Source organism: Emydura macquarii, unplaced genomic scaffold (genome assembly GCF_026122565.2).
Source record: "Emydura macquarii macquarii isolate MOO-44397 ecotype Brisbane River unplaced genomic scaffold, CSIRO-AGI_Emac_v2 contig_212, whole genome shotgun sequence".
Classification (NCBI taxonomy): domain Eukaryota; kingdom Metazoa; phylum Chordata; order Testudines; family Chelidae; genus Emydura; species Emydura macquarii.
Window position 1 is genome coordinate 13,638,723 of NW_027130349.1, and position 19,562 is coordinate 13,658,284.

Below are 19,562 nucleotides of genomic sequence, written 5' to 3' on the forward strand. Positions count from 1 at the left end.
TCAGGGTTTCTGGATCAGATCAGACCAGGATGCTTCAGCAGTGGCTGAATGCATGTTTTTTAAACAAAAAAAAAAGATGATTTGGCACTATCAGCAACCATTACCTCGTGCTTATAGTCTATCATCACAGTTACTTGGTCCTTCCTCCTGCCCCCTTCCATCCACAGGGCGTCACTCACTTGGTTCTTGTCCCAGATTAGACTGTAGGCTCTTGGGGGCTAATTGGATTGATATGGAACAGAGTTTAACTGCAAGTGTAGCCCCGCCTAAGCCCTTTTGAGAGACTTGTCAGGAATTGTGTTTGCAGAACTATGGTCAAAACCTTCCCCATATCCAAAAGGGCACCGGTGTGTCTGTCCTCCACTAGACCTGTATTTAAATTGCGTTCGGCCTTGATTTTTAGGTGCATTCATTCCTCGTCATCCAGTTGTGACTGCTGCGCAAGGCCCAGAGGGCACCTGGAGAGAGCCTGTCCCAGGGGAGCTCAGCCGCAGGGGCACCCCCTGAGGAGGCGTGGATAGGTTTGAGGTTCTTGCCCACAGTGGAGGGAGCAGGACTGTCAGTGGTTCTGAGTGCATGACGGTGAAGGGCGACGTTAGCTGGCAAAAGACAGCGTGGCTAGTAGCTATGGGGCCTGGGACTGGGCCTCAAGCTGCTGGAGCCCAAGGCAGGCAGGGTCCCCTGAGGCTGCTGCTGCTGTGAGTGTCCCGCCCTGGGCAATAGCACCAGCGCTGCGCAGCAGGAGCCGTGTGTTCTACCACACCCCAATCCGCCACGGAGACAGAGACACGTTGGAGAGCCACATGGTTTGGGGGACAAAGTAGAATCACGTGATCCAAGATACTGTCGAAGAGCGCGAGTCACGCAGTAGAGGGTGTGTCACGTGGCTGCGGAGCCTACCAGGCGATGGAATGACGTATTGATGGTGGGGGCGGGGCCCTTTCCTTCCTGGTGTTCCGCGCGCTCCTCCCTCCCACCCGCCTCGTGAGGTAACTGGGGGTGCCTGAGACCTTTGCAGCAGCTCGGCACAGCGTGTTCCCGGCTCGCGCGGCGTCCCGCCCCCGGCGCGCGTCACGGCCCCGCCCCCGCTGAGCCGGCTTTTTTTTTTTTTTTTTTTTTTGCTCGGAGCGGCGGACGGCGGAGAAGACCTAGACTAGAACTGACCGTGACGACGTCGCCATTAGAGACAGAGAGCGCGCGCGCGCCGGGGTGGGGGCAGAGCGGAGCCATGAAGATCTGGAGCTCGGAGCACGTGTTCGGGTGAGCGCGGGCTGGGGGAGCCGGGCCCCAGGCTTCCAGGCGCGCGCGGGGGGTGATTCCTGCAGGCCGGTAACGCGCTGGCTGCCCGTCTCCGGGGCTGTGACTCCCCCGCTCCCTGCCGGCCCAGCTGTGCCCGGGACTCGCTTGGTGAGCCGGGGCTCCCTGCCGCAGGCCCCCGCCGGTCACCGCGCTGGGATACTCGAGCCCCTACCCTGCGCCCGTCACCCACGGGCCGTGTCATTGCCCCTGGTTGGCAGGTGGGGAAACCGAGGCACAGACTAAGGGAGTGACTCGTCCGAGGTCACTCCGCCGCTTAGTGGTGGAGCCGGCTGGCCGCTTTCTCTTCGCTGCGCTAGCCTGACCTCCAGAGAAAAAGTGCTATCGGTGCAAACGCTGACCTACGGTTATTGCAGTGGCCTTATCTTTGCTGTGGCTCTCGTCATGGTGTGGGGTTCCAGGCAGTGTCATCGATTCCCTATTTCCCTTTTTTTCCTAAGAAACTAGCAAGCAGATCATGAGGTCTGCTGTAGTTAAAGTGACGGTGGTGCGCAGCTCACACTGAGTGGTGAGTACTTTTGCTGTTCAAAGGTGATGCAGTTGGTGGCGGTGCAGTATGGAGATTTACGGGATATGTTCCACACCAACATGAGGAAGGTGACTTGAGTGCTTGTCTACATGGGAAAGTTTTACTGGTTATACTGATAAGACCCCTTGTGTGGACACTCTTAATCCTGTATAAGAGTGGCTTTTTTTCAGTTTGGTTTAAACCTTATATTTATCCCTAGTGGACACTCTTATTCTAAGGGTGTCTTTGTGGGGTTCTGCTGGTATGTATAACTATGTTGGTTTAAATTCACCCCCCAAGTTCTGCTGAAACTTTTCTGTATAGACGAGGCTGTGAAAGGTTTCCACATCTGCGTTTTGTTTGCCCAGGTATGCAAGAAATAAGACTCCAATAAGGCAGAATTATGAAACTGATGCAACTATTACATTATTTGGCATTAAGAAATAGGCATTCATAAATGACCTTTCACAATACTAAAGCAAACACAGATGTACTTGATTCTCCTAAAAATTACGAAAGATTAAAACTGAATTATAGCAAAATTTTTTTTTTGAAGGGGTAATGTGTCGCAAGTAATCCATGCAATATGTTCAAAGAACTGACTAACATTAAAAGTTAATAACTTCCTTTGTCATTTATTTCATATAGTTCTTCATGTAAGTGACGAATTTAACTGCACCAAAGATTAAGTGAGACCTTTGAAAACTGCTGGTGTCCTACAGTTCTGGTTTCGTGTAGTTGGTAGCAAAGTTCTAGGATGGGAGTGTCTGTGTCAATGTCTAGCCACGTCATACTGGGAAACATCTGTAGATAACAGGCTAGGAAACTCGGAGATGATGGCTTAAACATTTCAAAACGGTGGCTTTCTCTTTGCATTTCTTTATATATACATTGTGGCACAGATTGGGAAGTAAAGCTTGTATTTAAAAAAAAAAAAGTCGGTGCAGTTATATAGTTGCACTATATAGAAATAGGATATAGTCCCTGTCCCCAAGGACTCTATACTCTAGATTGGATAAACCTAGAATATACTGTGGGGAGGTGGGGAAGGAGAAGGAAGGGGGAGAGTACATTCAGAATGTGATTCTGAAGTCTCAGATAAAACTTGTTGTTCTGTGTGTGCTGGGTTTTTTTTTTTTTAAATAGACTAAATCGGGGGGGGGGGGGAGGGGGAAGAGAAAAGGAAAGGTGGAAGAACTGTGTGGTGAAAAGCAAGCTGATAGAAGTGGGTTTTGAGGAGGGATTTGAAAAATGTCCCATTATTGCAAACTCCAGTCTTGCTCTACTGGTGTTTAGCAACTTAGGTGATACACCTACATTAAGGCTACATTAATGTTTCAAGCACTGTGTCATCTAGCCTGGCTCAATGCACATCTAATTGACAGAAGGTATGTCTACACTGCAGTAAAATACCCCTGGTTGGTCCTTGTCAGCTCACTCTAGCTCAGGTTGCAAGGCTATAAAATTGCAGTGTAGAGGCATTCAGGCTGGTTGCTAGGACCCCATGACGGGGGAGGATCTCAGAGTCTATGCTGCAATTTTTATAGCCCTGTTGCCCAAACCCCATGAGCCAGAGTCAGCTGACATGGGCCAGCTGTGGGTGCTTTATTGCAGTGTAGACATAGCCAGAATGTTTAAAATGTCATTGACAATCCCCCTATGCAAGGTGTTTTGCAGTTCCTAGGATATTAGCAGCATTCGAAAAATCTTTGAAAAACTTCCTTAGTATAGGGGTTCGTACTGGTTTAGCTACGTTAACTTGTATAATTTCAGGTAAGCTGGTGTACATTTGGTATGTGGACAAGGATCTAGTCCAGTGGTTCCCAACCGGGGGCCAAAAGTGGCCCATGGGGGCATTCAGAGTGGCCTGCTGCTCCCCTCCTGCTGGCTGCAGAAGCAGTTTGAATTAAACAAAAAAATCCAATCAAATTCTGGCATTGAGGGAAATGACTTCTAAAAGTTAGAGCCTGTGTGAGCACCTTGTCACTGACCTTGGGTAGCTGGGCTGATTTTCAAGACTTCAGAACATGAGAGAAGGCTCTGCGGTCCTGACTATGATGAACAAAAACAGTAGTCCGTTGTATAAAATTGACATTTAGTGTAAGGGTATTGACACCTTACAATACATAGCAACACTTTTTGCATGGTGCCTTTTATTCCCTCATTTTTTCCCCACTGCAGATCCACAGTTGCTAACAACAGTGGAGCTGAACCAGTGGTAGTAATATGGAAAACTTGAGTGCAGAAAATGCCTGAGAGAAACCACTGTAGTCTGTGCTGGTTCAGCTGGACTTCAGCTACATCCTTGTTTCCTGAAGTAACAGCTGATTTACGAAATGTCTCTTAAGCCCCAAAGTTGGTGGGGGTGTGAGTGAGGCCTTGTCTTAATTACCAAGATAAGTCGACGTATGGTAGGTTGACTTACAGCCACCGCATTAATTACTGCGATGACTGATGTCCATGCTAAGAGCCTGACTGTTCCATGCACTCCTGGTGGGCTTCTCCCCTCCCATCCCATCCCTTTTGTTGACAAAACTCTGTAGTGTAAACCAGCCCTGAGAGAATCCTGCTTCAGAGAGAAGCTGAGTAGAAGGTCCCTGGACCTCAGTTGTATTTGGCTTTCAATGGTTATTTGGCTTTCAATGGTTGGTCTGCTAATTTAGATGGAGCAAAACTGTTAAAGAAATCTGGATGATGATCTGACGGAATGTGGTGTGCAGTTCAGAGGATGCTGATAGGGCAGGGGCAATGTGTTCCTGCTGCTGTCACTTTGCTAGTGTGGTGGGGGGTAGCCTCCTTTGAATAAGAATAGCAAGAGCTGAAGGTAAGGTGAGTATCAATCTCTGTAACCCTAGAATCTTGGAAGAAGCTTTCCAAAGAGGCCAGCTTTAGAATAGAGAACGTGACCTCATAAATCTGTTTGCCGCGTTGGTCCTGGGCAGTTAGAGAGACAAGATGGGTGAGGTAATTTTTTTTTTTTTTTTTTTTTTAATGAGGCCAACTTCCGTTGGTGAAAGACAAGCTGTTGCACTTACACAGTTTCTTCTTCTCCCAGACCTGAAGAAGAGCTCTTGTGTAAGTTTGAAAGCTTCTCTCTTTGACCAATAGAAGTAGGTCCAATAAAAGAGAATACCTCATCCACCTGGTCTTCTTTTACTCTGTTAGGCAAAGCTTATATTAACCTCATATTGCTAGAGAAAATAGTACTTTATTAAGCATCATTTTCTCAAACTCGGCCCCTTTCCTTTTCCCTTGGCTCTCCCTTAATAGTTTTCAAGTCAGGCACTCAATCAACAATCACTTTGGAATAGGTTGGTCATGTATAATAGGTACTTTGTACTGCATACATGATAGTTTGTGTATTTTTTCAACGCTGTCAGTATTGCTTAAGAACATAAGAATTCCCATACTGGATCAAACCCATGGTCTGTCTAGTCCAGTCTTGTCTTTCCTGTAGCTGAAAAGAGGCAATTGTTTTAAGTGCTTGTATACAAATGCTAGAAGTCTAAAGACTAAGATGGGAGACCTTGAGTGCCTCTTATTAAATGGGGATATTGATATGATAGGCATCATAGAAACTTGGTGAAATGTGGATACTCAGTGGGACACAGTAATGCCAAGGTGCAAAATATATCGGAAGGAAAGAATAGGTCATATGGTTGGAGTGGCACTATGTGAAAGAAAGCATAGAGTCAAATGAAATAAAAATCTTAAATGAACCATAGAATCTCCATGGATAGCAATTCCATGCTTGAATAATAAGAATATGGCAGTAGGGATATACTATCGACCACCTGACCAGGATGGTGATAGTGACGACTATGAAATGCTCAAGAAGATGAGAGGCTATAAAAATAAAAAACTCAATAATAATAATAATTAATAATTAATAGGGGATTTTTAACTATCCCCATATTTACTGGGTACAGGTCATTTCAGGATGGGATGCAGAAATAAAAGTTTCTTGACACCTTAAATGACTGCTTCTTGGAGCAGCTAGTCCTGGAACCCACAAGAGGAGAGGCAATTCTTGATTTATTCCTTAGTGGAGCGCAGGATCTGGTCCAAGAGGTGAATGTAGATGAACCGCTTGGTAATAGTGACAATAAAATAAATTTAAATTTAACAATAAAATTTAACATCCCGGTCGGGGGGGAATGAACCAAAGCAGCCCACCACGGTAGCATTTAATTTCAGAAAGGGGGACTACATTAAAATTAGGAAGTAAGTTAAACAGAAATTAAAAGGTAAAGTGGCAAAAGTGAAATCCCTGCAAGCTGCATGGAAATATTTTAAAGACACCGTAATAGAAGCTCAATTTAAATGTATATCCCCAAATTAAAAAACATAGTAAGAGGACCAAGAGTGCTATCAATGTGGCTAAAAAACAAAGTAAAAGAAGCAGTTAGAGGCAAAAATGTATCCTTTAAAAAGTGGAAGTTAAATCCTATTGAGGAAACTAGAAAGGAGCATAAACTCTCAAGTGAAGTGTAAAAATATAATCAGGAAGGCCAAAAAAGAATTTGAAGAACAGCTAGCCAAAGACTCAAAAAGTAACAGCAAAAATGTTTTAAGTACATCAGAAGCAGGAAGCCTGCTAAACAACCAGTGGAGCTACTGGATGATCGAGATGCTAAAGGAGCACTCAAGGAAGATAAGGTTATTGTGGAGAAACTGAATGAATTCTTTGCATCAGTCTTCATGGCTGAGGATGTGAGGGAGATTCCCAAACCTGAGCTATTCTTTTTTGGTGACAAATCTGAGGAACTGACCCAGATTGAGGTGTCATTAGAGGAGGTTTTGGAACAAATAGATAAACAGTAATAAGTCACCAGGATCAGATGGTATTCACCCAAGAGTTCTGAAGGAACTCAAATGTGAAATTGCAGAATTAGTAACTGTGATATGTAACCTATCATTTAAATCAACCTCTATATGAGATGACTGGAGTATAGCTAATGTGATGCTAATTTTTTTAAAAAGGAGTCAGAAGCTATCCTGGCAATTCCAGACCGGTAAGCCCCAACTTCATTACCAGGCAAATTGGTTGAAACTATAGTAAAGAACAGAATTCTAACACAGATAGATGAACATGATTTGTTGGGAAAGAGTCAACATGGTTTGTATAAAAAGAAATCATGCCTCACCAGTTTATTAAACTCTTTTGGGAGGGTGTCAACAAGCATGTGGACAAGAGTGATCCAGTGGATATAGTGTACTTACATTCTCAGAAAGCCTTTGATAAGGTCCCTTATCAAAGGCTCTTAATAAAGTAAGCAGTCATGAGATAAGAGGGAAGGTCCTTTCCTGGATCAGTAACTGGTTAAAAGATAGAAAACGAAGGGTAGGAATAAATGGTCCATTTTCAGAATAGAGAGAGGTAAATAGCAGTGGTCCTCAGGGGTCTCTAATGGGACTAGTGCTGTTCAACATATTCATAAGTGATCTGGAAAAAGGGGGTAAACAATGAGGTGACATAAACTGATACAAAACTACTCAAGATAGTTAAATGCAAAGCAGACTGCAAAGAGTTACAAATGGATCTCTCAAAACTGGGTGATTGGGCAACAAATTGCAGATAAAATTCAATGTTTATAAGTGCAATGCAATGCACATTGAAAAACATAATCCCAACAATATATATAAAATGATGGGCTACCACTCAAAGAGTCATTTGGAGTCATTGTGGGTAGTTCTCTGAAAATATCCATTCAATGTGCAGTGGTAGTCAAAGCTAACAATGTTGGAAATCATTAGGAAAGGGATAGATAAGAGAAAATATTGTATTGCCTCTTTATAAATCCATGGCATGCCCACACCTTGAATACCATGTGCAGATCTAGTTGCCTCATCTCAAAAAAGATACGGGAAATGGAAAAGATACAGAAAAGGGCAATTAAAATGGTTAGGCATATGGAAAAGCTTCCAAATGAGGAAAGATGAATAAGACTGGGACTGGAAAAGAGATGATTGGGGAAGAGGTGTTAGAAGTCTATAAAATCACGAGTGGTGTGGAGAAAATAAATAAGGAAGTGTTATTTACTCCTTCTCATACCACGAGAACTAAGGGTCACCAAATGAAATTAATAGGCGGCAGGTTTAAAATGAACAAAAGGAAGAATTTCTTCACACACTGCAGAGTCAACCTGTGGAATTCCTTGCCAGAAGATGATGTGAAGGCCAAGATTATAACAGAGTTCAAAAAAGAACTCGATAAATTCATGAAGGATAAGTCCATTAATGGCTATTTGCCAGGATAGGCAGAGATTGCTGTTTGCAGAGGCTGGGCTTGGCCAGCGGGATGGATCACTTGATTACCTGTTCTATTCATTCCCTCTGAAGCACCTAGCATTGGCCGCTGTTAGAAGACAGGATATTGGGCTAGATGGACCATTGGTTTGATCCAGTATGGCCGTTCTTATCTGACTGTGACCTGCACCAGATACTTCAGGAAGGTGGCAAAACCACATAGTAGGTGCATGTGGAATGATCTGCCCCATGCACTAGGTTTCATCTAATCCCAAATAGTTAGATTGGTTTAAATCATGAAGCTTAATATAGCTTCTAAAATTTGTTAGCATTAACTAAATGTTATTCCCTTTTGCCTCAATGTCCTGTGGCAGTGAGTTGTATTGTTTACCTGTTGCATAGAAAAGTATTTCCTATAAACGATTGTGAATATGCCATCTTTTAACTTAATTAAATGTCACCTTGTTCTTGTGTTTGATCAGGCGCTTCTGTTTTTCCTGTCTCCTATTTTCTCTATACCCTCCTCATTTTATGTACTTTTATGTCACCTCTGTTTCCTTTTCAGGTAAGGATCTGTCTTTCCATGTGAAAGTTTTTCTATGCTCCTAATTATTTTAGTCTTCTGATCCTCCCTCTAATTCAGCAATATCCTTTTAGTACTTAACCTAATATCACAGATAGGTCTGCACCGCTAATTTGATTTTAGATGAATATTGTTAATGAAATGCATAAATAGTTATAAATACTGTCGTCTTCTTTTCCTAGACACCCGTGGGATACAGTTATCAAAGCTGCTATGAGAAAATACCCCAATCCCATGAATCCCTGTGTGGTAGGAGTAGATGTGCTAGACAGAAGCCTCGATAATCAGGGAAGGTTACATAGTCACCGACTTCTCAGCACAGAGTGGGGACTACCAAGTATTGTAAAAGCGGTATGTTGTTATAAGTTGAATGAGTGATTGACAATGTACTGCATCTAATCACTTTATCTGCTGGGATCTCAACTGTGAATTTATAAGAAACAAATTTCCCAGAAATCTTAAGGAAGGTGTAATAATGTAGCAGCATATCTCTTGTGATGAATGCATTGCAGTGTTTCCTGGAATGTTATTCAAATTTCAGATTGTAATATCTTCCAGGCAGTGACTCTGTCATTTTGCATGATTGCCTAGCACTCAGCATGTTGAGGTCTTGATCGTGATCAGGGTGTTCAGTTATTATCACAATATAAATATGTAGAAGTAGAAATTTGGAACACAGAAAACCTTTTGTAATTTGCTCTGATATAGTTTATGTTGAATATTTAAATAAAATGTTTTACCTTCTAGATTTTGGGAACAAATAGGACTTTGACATACATTAAAGAACATTCAGTGGTAGATCCAGTGGAAAAGAAAATGGAACTGTGCTCCACCAATGTAAGTGACTAAGTGAGGTCAGGAAGCTTTTGGTAATGGCTGTAGGGACTAGAACAACTACCTGCTTATTTGCAATACAAAAGCAAGCTTTACTTTCTGAAATGCACAAGCTTGCACTCATGGCTGTCAAAGGCTGGCATTTTCAATGTGTCTGTGTTGCCAATTTTCTAAATAACATTTCCTTTTGGGTTGCTGTTGGCTGCTTCTCTGCATGATTAAGCAACTAAATACATAGGCAGGATGAAATATTTGTGGGGGTGTATCTTTGACATTAGGTGCAACTATCTTTTGAGACAGCAGAAATGATAGACTCATGTTTTATTCTCTGGTGAAATAATTTCTTTGGCCAGCATGTATTAAACAGCAGCAGAAATAAATTTAGAACTAAATTGCAAATCTTTCATTTGTACAAGTTTGCACATCATGCAGATTGTTTTGTTCTAATGTCCTTCAAACTTGATTATCAAGCCTTAAATCTAAGTTGTTGGTAAGAGAGCCTTTTCATTCTTTAGTAGGCTTTAGGGACAAATGTAGGCTTTAGGGACTTTCCTGATTACATGTTTCATGTGTGATTGGTAAGAATAGTATTGCATGTTCTGTGTATGATTGGTAAGGCCACTTATTTTCCTGGAGAGCCTGAATTAAAAAGCCTGGATTTAGCTGTTGCAAACATGCTCAAGTTCAGAATAGGTTAGACATTAGAAATGTTACCGGAAAGCTACCTGAACCGCGTTGGACAACATGGAGTAGAGAGACCTAGTGAAAGGCCAAGTTTACCTGGCTGTAACTGGATTTGTGGTAGGAGAAGACAAGCCTTCCCTTAAGGGTGCCTCATATTATAATTGAAAATACAACTATTGTGCAGTTACAAAATACTAGAACTGTCCTATTTCTGCTGTTAAGGATAATGAAGCACTAATTTAGTGCTGCTGAATTGTTGATAGAAGAAATGGCAAAGAGGAGAAAACACTGAGGATTTGTGTGGGTTTTTTTGTTTTGTTTTTAAGATTACTCTGACAAACTTGGTGTCAGTTGATGAGAGATTGGTCTACACGCCTCATCCTGAAAACCCAGAAAAGTAAGTTGGGGAGGGGTCTGTCTGCTTGTTTGTGAGAGGGTATATTGGTCCTTTTCTGCACCAATAAGCTTAATTTTCTTTCTTTCATTGCAGGACTGTGCTAATTCAAGAAGCAATTATTACTGTAAAAGGTGTTAGCCTGAGTAGTTATTTGGAAAGTTTAATGGCCAACACGATATCCTCCAATGCTAGAAAGGTATGCTTTTATGGTGACAATTCTTGGGCACTTATGCTGCTGAATACTATGCTTAAGGTTCATCCTGCAGTCCTGCGTGCATGGAATTCTCATTGACTTTGTTGGGGGGTCAGCAGGTGGAGTAAAACGTGCAGGATTGGACCCTAAGTGTGTACAACTTTTTTATTTTTAACCATTACATTCTTGTTCCTGTAAATGTCACCAGAAGCAAGAAATGCAATACTTACTTGTTGATTAGTCTTTAAATGCATGCTGACCTGTCTAATGTTCCCATTGTCAGAGACTGTTATCCAAGCAGCTCTTAAAAGCTCATGTAACAGTTCAGAGAGTTAAGGCCACCACCAAAGATTAAGTCTATGAAGACTGAATGGAAAACTAATTCACAAAATCCAACACTGCTCACATTGATTGCAGACTTTGTGCTCTTCATTTGTTTTAATTCTTATCTGTCCTTTCGCCTATGACATGAAATCATCCATATTAATTTAATATATAGTTTAATCTGCACAGAGATTAAATGACCTGGTGTTTTGGATGAGAAGGGGAGGAACATAGACCAACTTGTGTACCCCCTGTTGTAAGTAAATTCCCCATTTTGTGGTTTAATCTGCAAGGCCTAGAAAAAGAGCTCTGTTCATCTGAGAGTCCTGCTCAGACACTCCAGGTAGGGCTTTTGGAGTGGTTATTTGCTACTGTTGGGGGCACTCTTTCTTGCTTTCCTGCTACTAGAAAGCAATGGAGGATCCCATCTATATCTCTCCACTGGCACCAGCTGGAGGAAGAGCAACTGACTGACTGAAATGAATGTGGTGTCAGAGCACAGGTGTAAGGATGGGAAGGGGGAGCAGTAAGACAGATGTGAGGGTGAATGGGGTGTGGTGCACAAATAGAAGTGGGAGCTGGCCTGGTTGGGTAGTGGCAGTTCAGGTCCAGTCGTATTTCCTGATGCCATCCTAGGGAGTATGTGCCTTGGCCAGCTCCTTACCCCTAGAAGTAAAATGTCACTAGGGAGCAATGCTGCTTCTGTCACTTGATGTCCAGTATTGGATTAATGAACATTCAGCCCTTCTTGGTCAGAAGGATATTTAAGGGTGAAAGGTGAATGTGGGGGAGGAGGGAACCTGAATGATCCCCTCATCGCTGCTGTGCACTTTCCCTAGGAAATAGTTATAAGGTATCTGAGAAAAGCTGTCAACACTAAAATGTGTTAAGGTTGGTGGTTAAGTGGATGAACTCCAGAGTTTGGGAAGTGACAGTAAAGAGGGGGGAGTTGAATTTTGAGGATGTAGATTGTATTTGAGTTTGGCTGCTGATGGGTGGCCCTAAGCGTCCCTCCACTTAAACTTCACAGTTCTCCCCTCTCCCTCCAGTTCCACTTAGATGCTGAACATGTCAGGAATTTGTGTGCTGTTTCCAGCTCTTTCATTACTAACAAGCAGACCTACTTTGAAGGAGGTGGTGACCGCAGAAGTACAAATACTAAGCTTCTGTGCTTTCAAAAGTCTGCTTAGACATGGCAAAAGCTTTGCTGGAAAAAGGGTTTCCTGCTGTGTCTCGAAATGATGAAGTAAATGTTGCATTTTGCTCTGAGGTTTTGAGACTGCAGGCCTGATGCCTGAATACTACAGTGATGAAAGATGAATCTTGTGCCATGTGTTAATCTTTTCTGTGTTACTCCAGGGGTGGGATGCTATTGAGTGGATAATTCAAAATTCTGAAAGCGCTCTAAGCTAGCAGTCTATCTCTACACCTGCAGTTTGTACTAACTAGTGGTAACTCCGGCATTCACTATCTCGGTACAGCATTTCATCTTTCTAGCAAATGTGTGCATGGACTGTTGTGATGTGGTTTTTTTATGTGTAAATTAGCTTGCATGTATTGTAATATATATAATCACAATTACATACAGGAATGGCAAACTTGTTCTCACGGCACTGGAATTGTATGTCCTTTTTTTTTGGGGGGGGTTCTTTTTCAATGGGACCTAGAATGGGTCAAGTAGCCCAAACTCTGTATCAGTGGGAGGGCAGATCTCAGTTATTCCTGCATATACTGCAGTGCTTTTGTACCATAGTATTGCCTCTTATACATGCAAATGGTATGGTTACTGCAGGTACCTAGACATGTGAATTTAATAGGGCCCACTCCAGCTTATTCAATTAAGTTTCACAACATAAGAACAGTTATAGAAAGGAATTAACAAAAAATGGTTAGTTTAATGGACTCAGCCTTATTATAAAAATGGAGCAGAATTGCACTCCATGTGTTAAGGGTTGATTTCTCAAAACAAGTTGCCTAACAAGAATAGTCTTCATCACAGAGTTATTGCTACTTGCTCAGTCTTCCCTGACAAGAATGATCTGGTCTTCTTTTAGACTTTTAAGAGGTAGATGGCTAACAGAGAGGCAGCCTCTGTTGGTTTTTAAAACTGAAGTGGAAGCTGAACATATTTCAATCTGATAAATTGGTATTGCTGCAATAAGAATCTCTTTTAGCATCTTAACCTGGCTTCGTGGATTGCTGCTGTTACAAATGAATTACCTTCTTTAAGCAACATGACTATTTTAAAAATAGTCAACTTTCAGATGCATTCAGTTTGTTCATGCTAGGAAGTGCTGCTTTCTTTCATTTTCAAACTTTAGGGATGAAAGGAATGGGTACAGTTTTCACCGTTACTTTATGCTGAACAGTGAAAAGTGCTCTCCACCTTTCCTTCCATTAGCTAGCCTAGCTTGACTGTCATTCCTGTATTGAAACCACAAACTTCCAATGATAAAATCCTAAACCCTTTTTTCATAACTCTTATTCTTCATTCCTTTTTAATATCGCTTTTTATTTTGGGTAGTGTTATGGCTTGTAAAATCAGCAGATGATGGCTTTGTGCTTTCAAGTTTATTTTTCATTCCACTAAATTCTTATGAGTTGGACAAACCATTAAGTTTTGTCTTCTCCAAAAAACTTCAACTGGAGTAGCCATCCTGTTATCAATTATCCAAGATCTAATAACAAATCTTTATACTCTGTCATTTGACCTAATATTGAATGCATAATAATTGAGTGCTAACATATGTAATAGATTAATATAATGTGCATGCTTGATTATGAATATGCTTGCTTAATAAGTCCTATATTATATACAATATAGGACTTACTATATTTAATACAATGTTATTTTTATATATATTACACAGATAATATATATATTAAAAAATATGAAACTCCAATCCTCTGTCAGATTCTGTTTTTCTTTTACTGAGTAGAACTGCCCAGATCCTTAATCTTAAAAGAAATTGTAGAGGTGAAGCTTTATTAACTTAACAATTCTTCAGTGGAATCTCTGAAATTTACTCTTATCAGCATGGTGCATTGATGCTTAGTTGAAAGTTATATGAATTTAAGCAGTTTTTCCAGAGTTGAAGAAAATACCTCACTGAGTGTATATTGTTTTGGAAAACCAACAAACACACTATGGATCATTAACTGGTTATAAACCTTGGAAACAATTCTGTGGCTCTGAGTCCTGCCCAAAAGGCGCTGGCTAGCTTTTTGGCTAGTTAAACTCTATTATTGATATGATTAGACTTAAACATTCTTTGTTTAAAGTGTTACTTGTTTCCTTTCAATGCCTTGTATGTTAGTGTCCTTGCTGTCCTTTTAGATACAACTTGAAAAATTACTTTTCAATCTGAAAAGCTCCTACCTTATTTGTAAAACCTAACATTAGGAGGGGGGGAGGGGAGTGGTTTTTGCTCTAATCTCTGTGCCTATGACAGCTCAGTCAGTTTCATTATTTTGTTATGCATTTATTTCCTGTTGCATGCATGCAGCAGCCTGTACTGCTCTGGTATAACTCTCATGCATGCTTCCCTATGCCCTGCAAGAGAGAGTTTGCCAGCAATGATAGCAAAACAAACTGAAGTGATAGGTGTGTGCACAGAGAAGAAACTGGCTGGGGAAGGAGTGAGGAGTTTGATGTGGCCCTTGGGCCTACTCAAAAAGATTCTGCTGATAGTAGGGAAGCAGGAAAAAAATACAATTTTTAAAAAGACATAAGGGTTGCTCTGCCTAAATTCAGATTTTTTTTAAATTAGCCAACCCAAAAATATGCACATTGATAACCTCCCTTATAAGATGTAGGTGGCACTTCTTCTAAATGTTAACTTCCAAGCCCATTAATTTTTATAGGCACTGAAGTTTCTCATGCTTCGTTTAGGCTCAGAAATGAGAATTTTTGATTGGATGGGTTCTTGATTTTAATACTTGAAAAACGTCTCAGGTTAGGAACTGTCTACTAGGGTGGGGGCAGTTCCTAGCAAACACTGACTGCTACCATAACGTAAACAGCGATAACTCAAACTTAATGTAGCACTTGTATAACAAATGGCTTTATTTCTAAACTTGGCATGTCTTCCTTGTGATTGAAGATGCCTCTTTATCTCACAATCAATTTTCTTTCAATGAGGCTAAATGGAAATAGTATCTTATGCATGCAAAGTCTTTTATGTTTCTTACCTTCAAAAGGACTGACTTGAGGTCTATTTCTTGAATCTTCTCAAGTGGTTATTTGAATGTGTATCCACTTTAATAAACTCTCCTTAGGGAAGGGGAGACAGTGGGATAGAGACCATTTAAATATCCTGTAGCAAATGTACATACCCCTAAAGAGAGAGCATTGTGTAACACCATCTTCCTGTGTAAGTAATGTGTTGTCATCCCCATTCCTTCCCCTCCCCCAGCTGTTCAACTTGTTGGCATGCATTGCCCTTTGTAATGCTAATGACATAACTATTCAGTAGCATAGCATACATTCGGGTGCTTCTTGCTGAGCTGCCTGTGTCACAAGAGTTCAGTTCTTACTGAAAGATTGTTCTGAAAGAAATCTTGTCATCTGATACCTGCTCCTTTGGGTGCCATCCTGTATTCTGCACTGTTGAATCAGATCTACTAACTAGTCTCTCTTCCTAACAGAATGCATTTTTACATTAACTGACTACTTTTAATGCAGCTGTTACTGCCTAATGAATGTATGTGTAGGCGGTAAAGTGCAGAGTTAATGAATAAGAATAGCAAAAACAGGACAGCATATCAAGTGAGAACCATTGAGTCTGTAGAGGGTGCCTTTTGTGGTAGTATTGATGTAAGAGGTTATGGTGAGCTTGATTTTTACTTCTCTCCAAGATGACTTGAATAGCTTCTGACAGTTGCTTGAGGACTAAGCCCAATAACCTGTGCTACCATGTCCCCAAATCTGTGCACACTGAATTTCCATCCACATCTTCTCTCCCCTAGAAAAAAATTAACTTCTGCCCTCTAAGTAACAACAGCTCCCTTGGTCTGTTCTGCCACCCAAATAAATTTAATTCCACCTTCCCAATCAGTAGTTCCACCCTAGTCTCACCATTTCTTTGCAGGGTGCTGCTGTTGCCCTCACCCCTGCCTCTCCCATGTTCTTCAGGAAACATCTGGGGACCTGCACTTTCTCCCTGTTCCTCTCTCCACCTGAGCACTCTGCTACTGATGCTCAATCCTTTCTGTTAAAGCTGTAGTGTTTGAGAGGTTTTGTGGCCTTCCTTTCCCCTCCCCTCCAGAAAAGAGGCCAGTGTCTCCCTGGCCTCACTCAGCCTATTTACCTGGGCAAAACTTCTGCTCACCGTTGATGAATGGCATTTTAAAGCCCTGCACTTCTTTACTTTCGATTAAGGAAATAAAAGTTGTACTCTAACTCTCTAGGCTAGCAATTTCTCATTTTAAAGCTAGCCCTTCAGTAAGGGTGAAAAAATCACTCAAGTTCAGCAAGATAAGTATGTCAAATAAGGTAATCTCTTACATGAACTCAAAACCGGGCAGTGCACATTCTATGTGGCCAATTAAGTGCGCAACTCCTTTATTTTATCTTTAAGTATTCAATTGCACTTAGTCACAACACTTTTTCTCTGAGGCCTTCTTAAAACATTCCAGGAATAGGAGGGAATAGGGCAGAGTGACAGGAAACTGAGTTGCAATTTTCAAAACTTTTTTACTTAGCCCAGTTAATGCTGAGAAGTGCCTGATGCTAAACATAAACTCCGTGATACCCTTCCTACAGTTACTTCCTGATCAAATTTGTTCTTCTGACAAGTAGAATATCTGTTTTCCCTCACCCAAACTGTTACTGAGTCAACCTGAAAATCCAGCTTGGTTCTTTCTGGCTCTCATCTTCAATAATTAAATATTCTCCAAATGTAACTTTCTTAGATTCTATTCCAGTTGATGCATCAGAATTGTTATCTTACTCTCCCTACATGTGTTGGCTTTACTTAGCTAACAGAAAAAGCAAATGGTAAAAGTATCTTTATTGCTAAAGTAACAAAGGAGCAGACTTATTGCATTAGAAAGTAATTTTACATAACCCCTCTTTTCCCATAACCTCACTTTAGTGTAGCACTAACTTTTTTTTGCACATAAGATGAAGGTTATGCAAATGCTCTGTTTAATGAAGCTTCAGTAAAAACTCGAAACCTCAACATAAAACACCAAATAATGCAAAACAGATTTCCTTTAGAGCAGTTCTGATGTCTGACAAAGGAAAGATATTGAAGTTTTAATTTGAAGTGGCCTTGTATCTTTTTTTTATACTAAATTCCAGTGTCTTTTTCTGACAGGGTCGAGATGCCCTGGAATGGGTTATTGGCAAACTAAACATAGAGTTTGAGGAGCTAACATCAACACGAGAGAGCATGAAACCTGGAATGGCAGCAGCATCAGCAGAGAACTGAGGCCATAGCTCACCAAGGAACTGGTGACCAGAACAACTTTATCCCACGAACTTTATTTCCTTAGATCTCTTTTCTAGGGCTCATCCTCCATAGTCTCTTATGTTTATACGAATGTCAGAACTTGAGAAATTATTTTGCTAGAGCTGTCTCTAGCCTTCATATCAATTTGACTTCACTGGGCAAACTAACTTGAGCTCTTACACTTACCTCTATTTTTATTTAATAACCCCATGCACTATAGCCAGCTGAAACAAAATCTTTCTGGCAATTCTTAAAAATGCCAAAAAGTGCCTTTTTATAAAGGCGGTAACAAGTAGGTTTCTTCTACTTTTTATACCATCTGTGTTTTGTGCTCATAGTAGGTTAAAAAAATTATATGAATTTATTAAGAATTTCTTTAAAGTGAGCAGCTGCTGTCTTTTATGAAGGGCACTTCTTTTATAGAAGCACTGAATCTAGTGTCAGCCTTTGCTACCTAAGTGAGGAGGAAGTGACACGCTGTCGAGTAATGGAGATATTTACTCAAGTTATCTGAAAAGCTAGATCTTGCATGGTGGTACTGACTTTGGCATTGTTAAATTCAGGGTCTGAACACGATACACAGGTGATTTTATGTCTTGGATGTTTGTATCCAAACACTGAAAGATGTACTGAGAACCTAGATGTGAATATAGATGTTAGTTAGACTTTGTTTGTTGTGATAGAAGATACCATTTATTTTTGTAATATTTATTCACTGGCTCTTTCCCCCCGAACTCCCTCCTGGAATAGCAGCTGATACCTCCATGGAAAGCATTGGAGCACTGTTGATTTCTAAATGCAACTTTTAACAAGGTGACTTGAATGAAGAGGATCTTTGTTGCGTCAGATTATTTCACTTAACCACTGTGAAAGTGATTCTTATGTCACACCAAAAAAAAAATCAAATGAAGAATCAGCAGCAAACTCAGATCCATTTTTCAGGCTAACCAATGTGGTGTTAATAAAGTTTCGGAACACTAAAAAGGAGAGAATACAGAAAATGAGAAGGAGAATTGGCTTTCTCTGGATTTCCTCCCCCTAACACCCCCCCTCCTCCCCCCCCGAGCTTTTCATAAGCTTTCAGGGGCTCTTTGTGTTTTGTCTTTAATTTACATTTTAACAATATTTTTGCAATGTTATCATGAGTAATAATTTTAAGGCTCATTTAAATGTTTCTGGTCATAGACCTTCATTGTCTGGGAAAACAAGATTTCAAAATCCAGTAAAACATTGTAGAGGAGAATATTTGGAATAAAACAAATTGGATTGCTTTCAAAAAGTATGAAATTCAAAACTGTTACAAAGGTACTGATCTTTCTTTTGAAATAGACACAGAGATGAGTGTTTGAAAGCAGCACCAGTTTCTGATGCAGCCTTCAACTGAAGGCAAACTTTGATTTGCTGAAGAAAGTACTTTTTTGTGTGCGCACAAAGACTGAAAGAACAAAGACTTGATTCCTTGTGCAAACAGAACATAAACAGTTTAGAAAACTACTTTTGAGTTTAAAACTATTTAAAATTTTAAAAAATAAATGATTGTTCCATCACTTGCTTTGATTTGGGTGCTTTAAAATATAATGTTAGCATGTTGGAAAACCCACCAACGACGTTCACAATGTATTTTGGTAATTGTAGAAACATTCTGCTGATACTTACGTTGTTATCTTTTAAAATGAGGTAGGTCTGTAACTATCAAAGTATGTTTTCCTACCAAGTAAACTTATTTCCCTTTCTAAAACAAATTTGGTTGGATGACAGCACTTAATTTTAGGTTTCAGAACCAAATCAGTGACAGTAAGCATTTACGTTTTGTCTTCATATGGACCTAAGGTTTTTTCTTTGTGAAACAGCCACTTACTCAGAATGAAGGCCTAGGAGTGTATTGCCTTTCTCCAGAGGAAAAGGGCAACATGCTTAGCATCAACATTTTAGTTGCAAGTCAGGTGACTGTCTAAAGGTGGTGCCTTTCCTGGGGGTGGGGAAAAATGCAGAAAGGCTGTCTAGCTGCAAAAAAGTGT

General features: G+C 40.7%; 1 protein-coding gene across 2 annotated transcripts; it reads left to right on the forward strand.

The window, feature by feature from the left end:
* Positions 1-379: 379 nt before the first annotated feature.
* On the forward strand, positions 380-19,091 carry PRELID3A (PRELI domain containing 3A). 2 transcript variants are annotated; one of them, XM_067548034.1, is made up of 6 exons: positions 380-1,260; positions 8,840-9,008; positions 9,405-9,494; positions 10,502-10,572; positions 10,666-10,768; positions 17,410-19,091. In XM_067548034.1, the coding sequence occupies exons 1-6, from the start codon at positions 1,229-1,231 to the stop codon at positions 17,521-17,523; spliced, it is 579 nt and encodes a 192-aa protein (XP_067404135.1). In that variant the 5' UTR covers positions 380-1,228; the 3' UTR covers positions 17,524-19,091. The 2 variants fall into 2 exon arrangements, with proteins under 2 accessions (XP_067404135.1, XP_067404146.1); XM_067548045.1 differs by lacking the exon at positions 380-1,260 and adding an exon at positions 1,276-1,825.
* Positions 19,092-19,562: the final 471 nt, after the last annotated feature.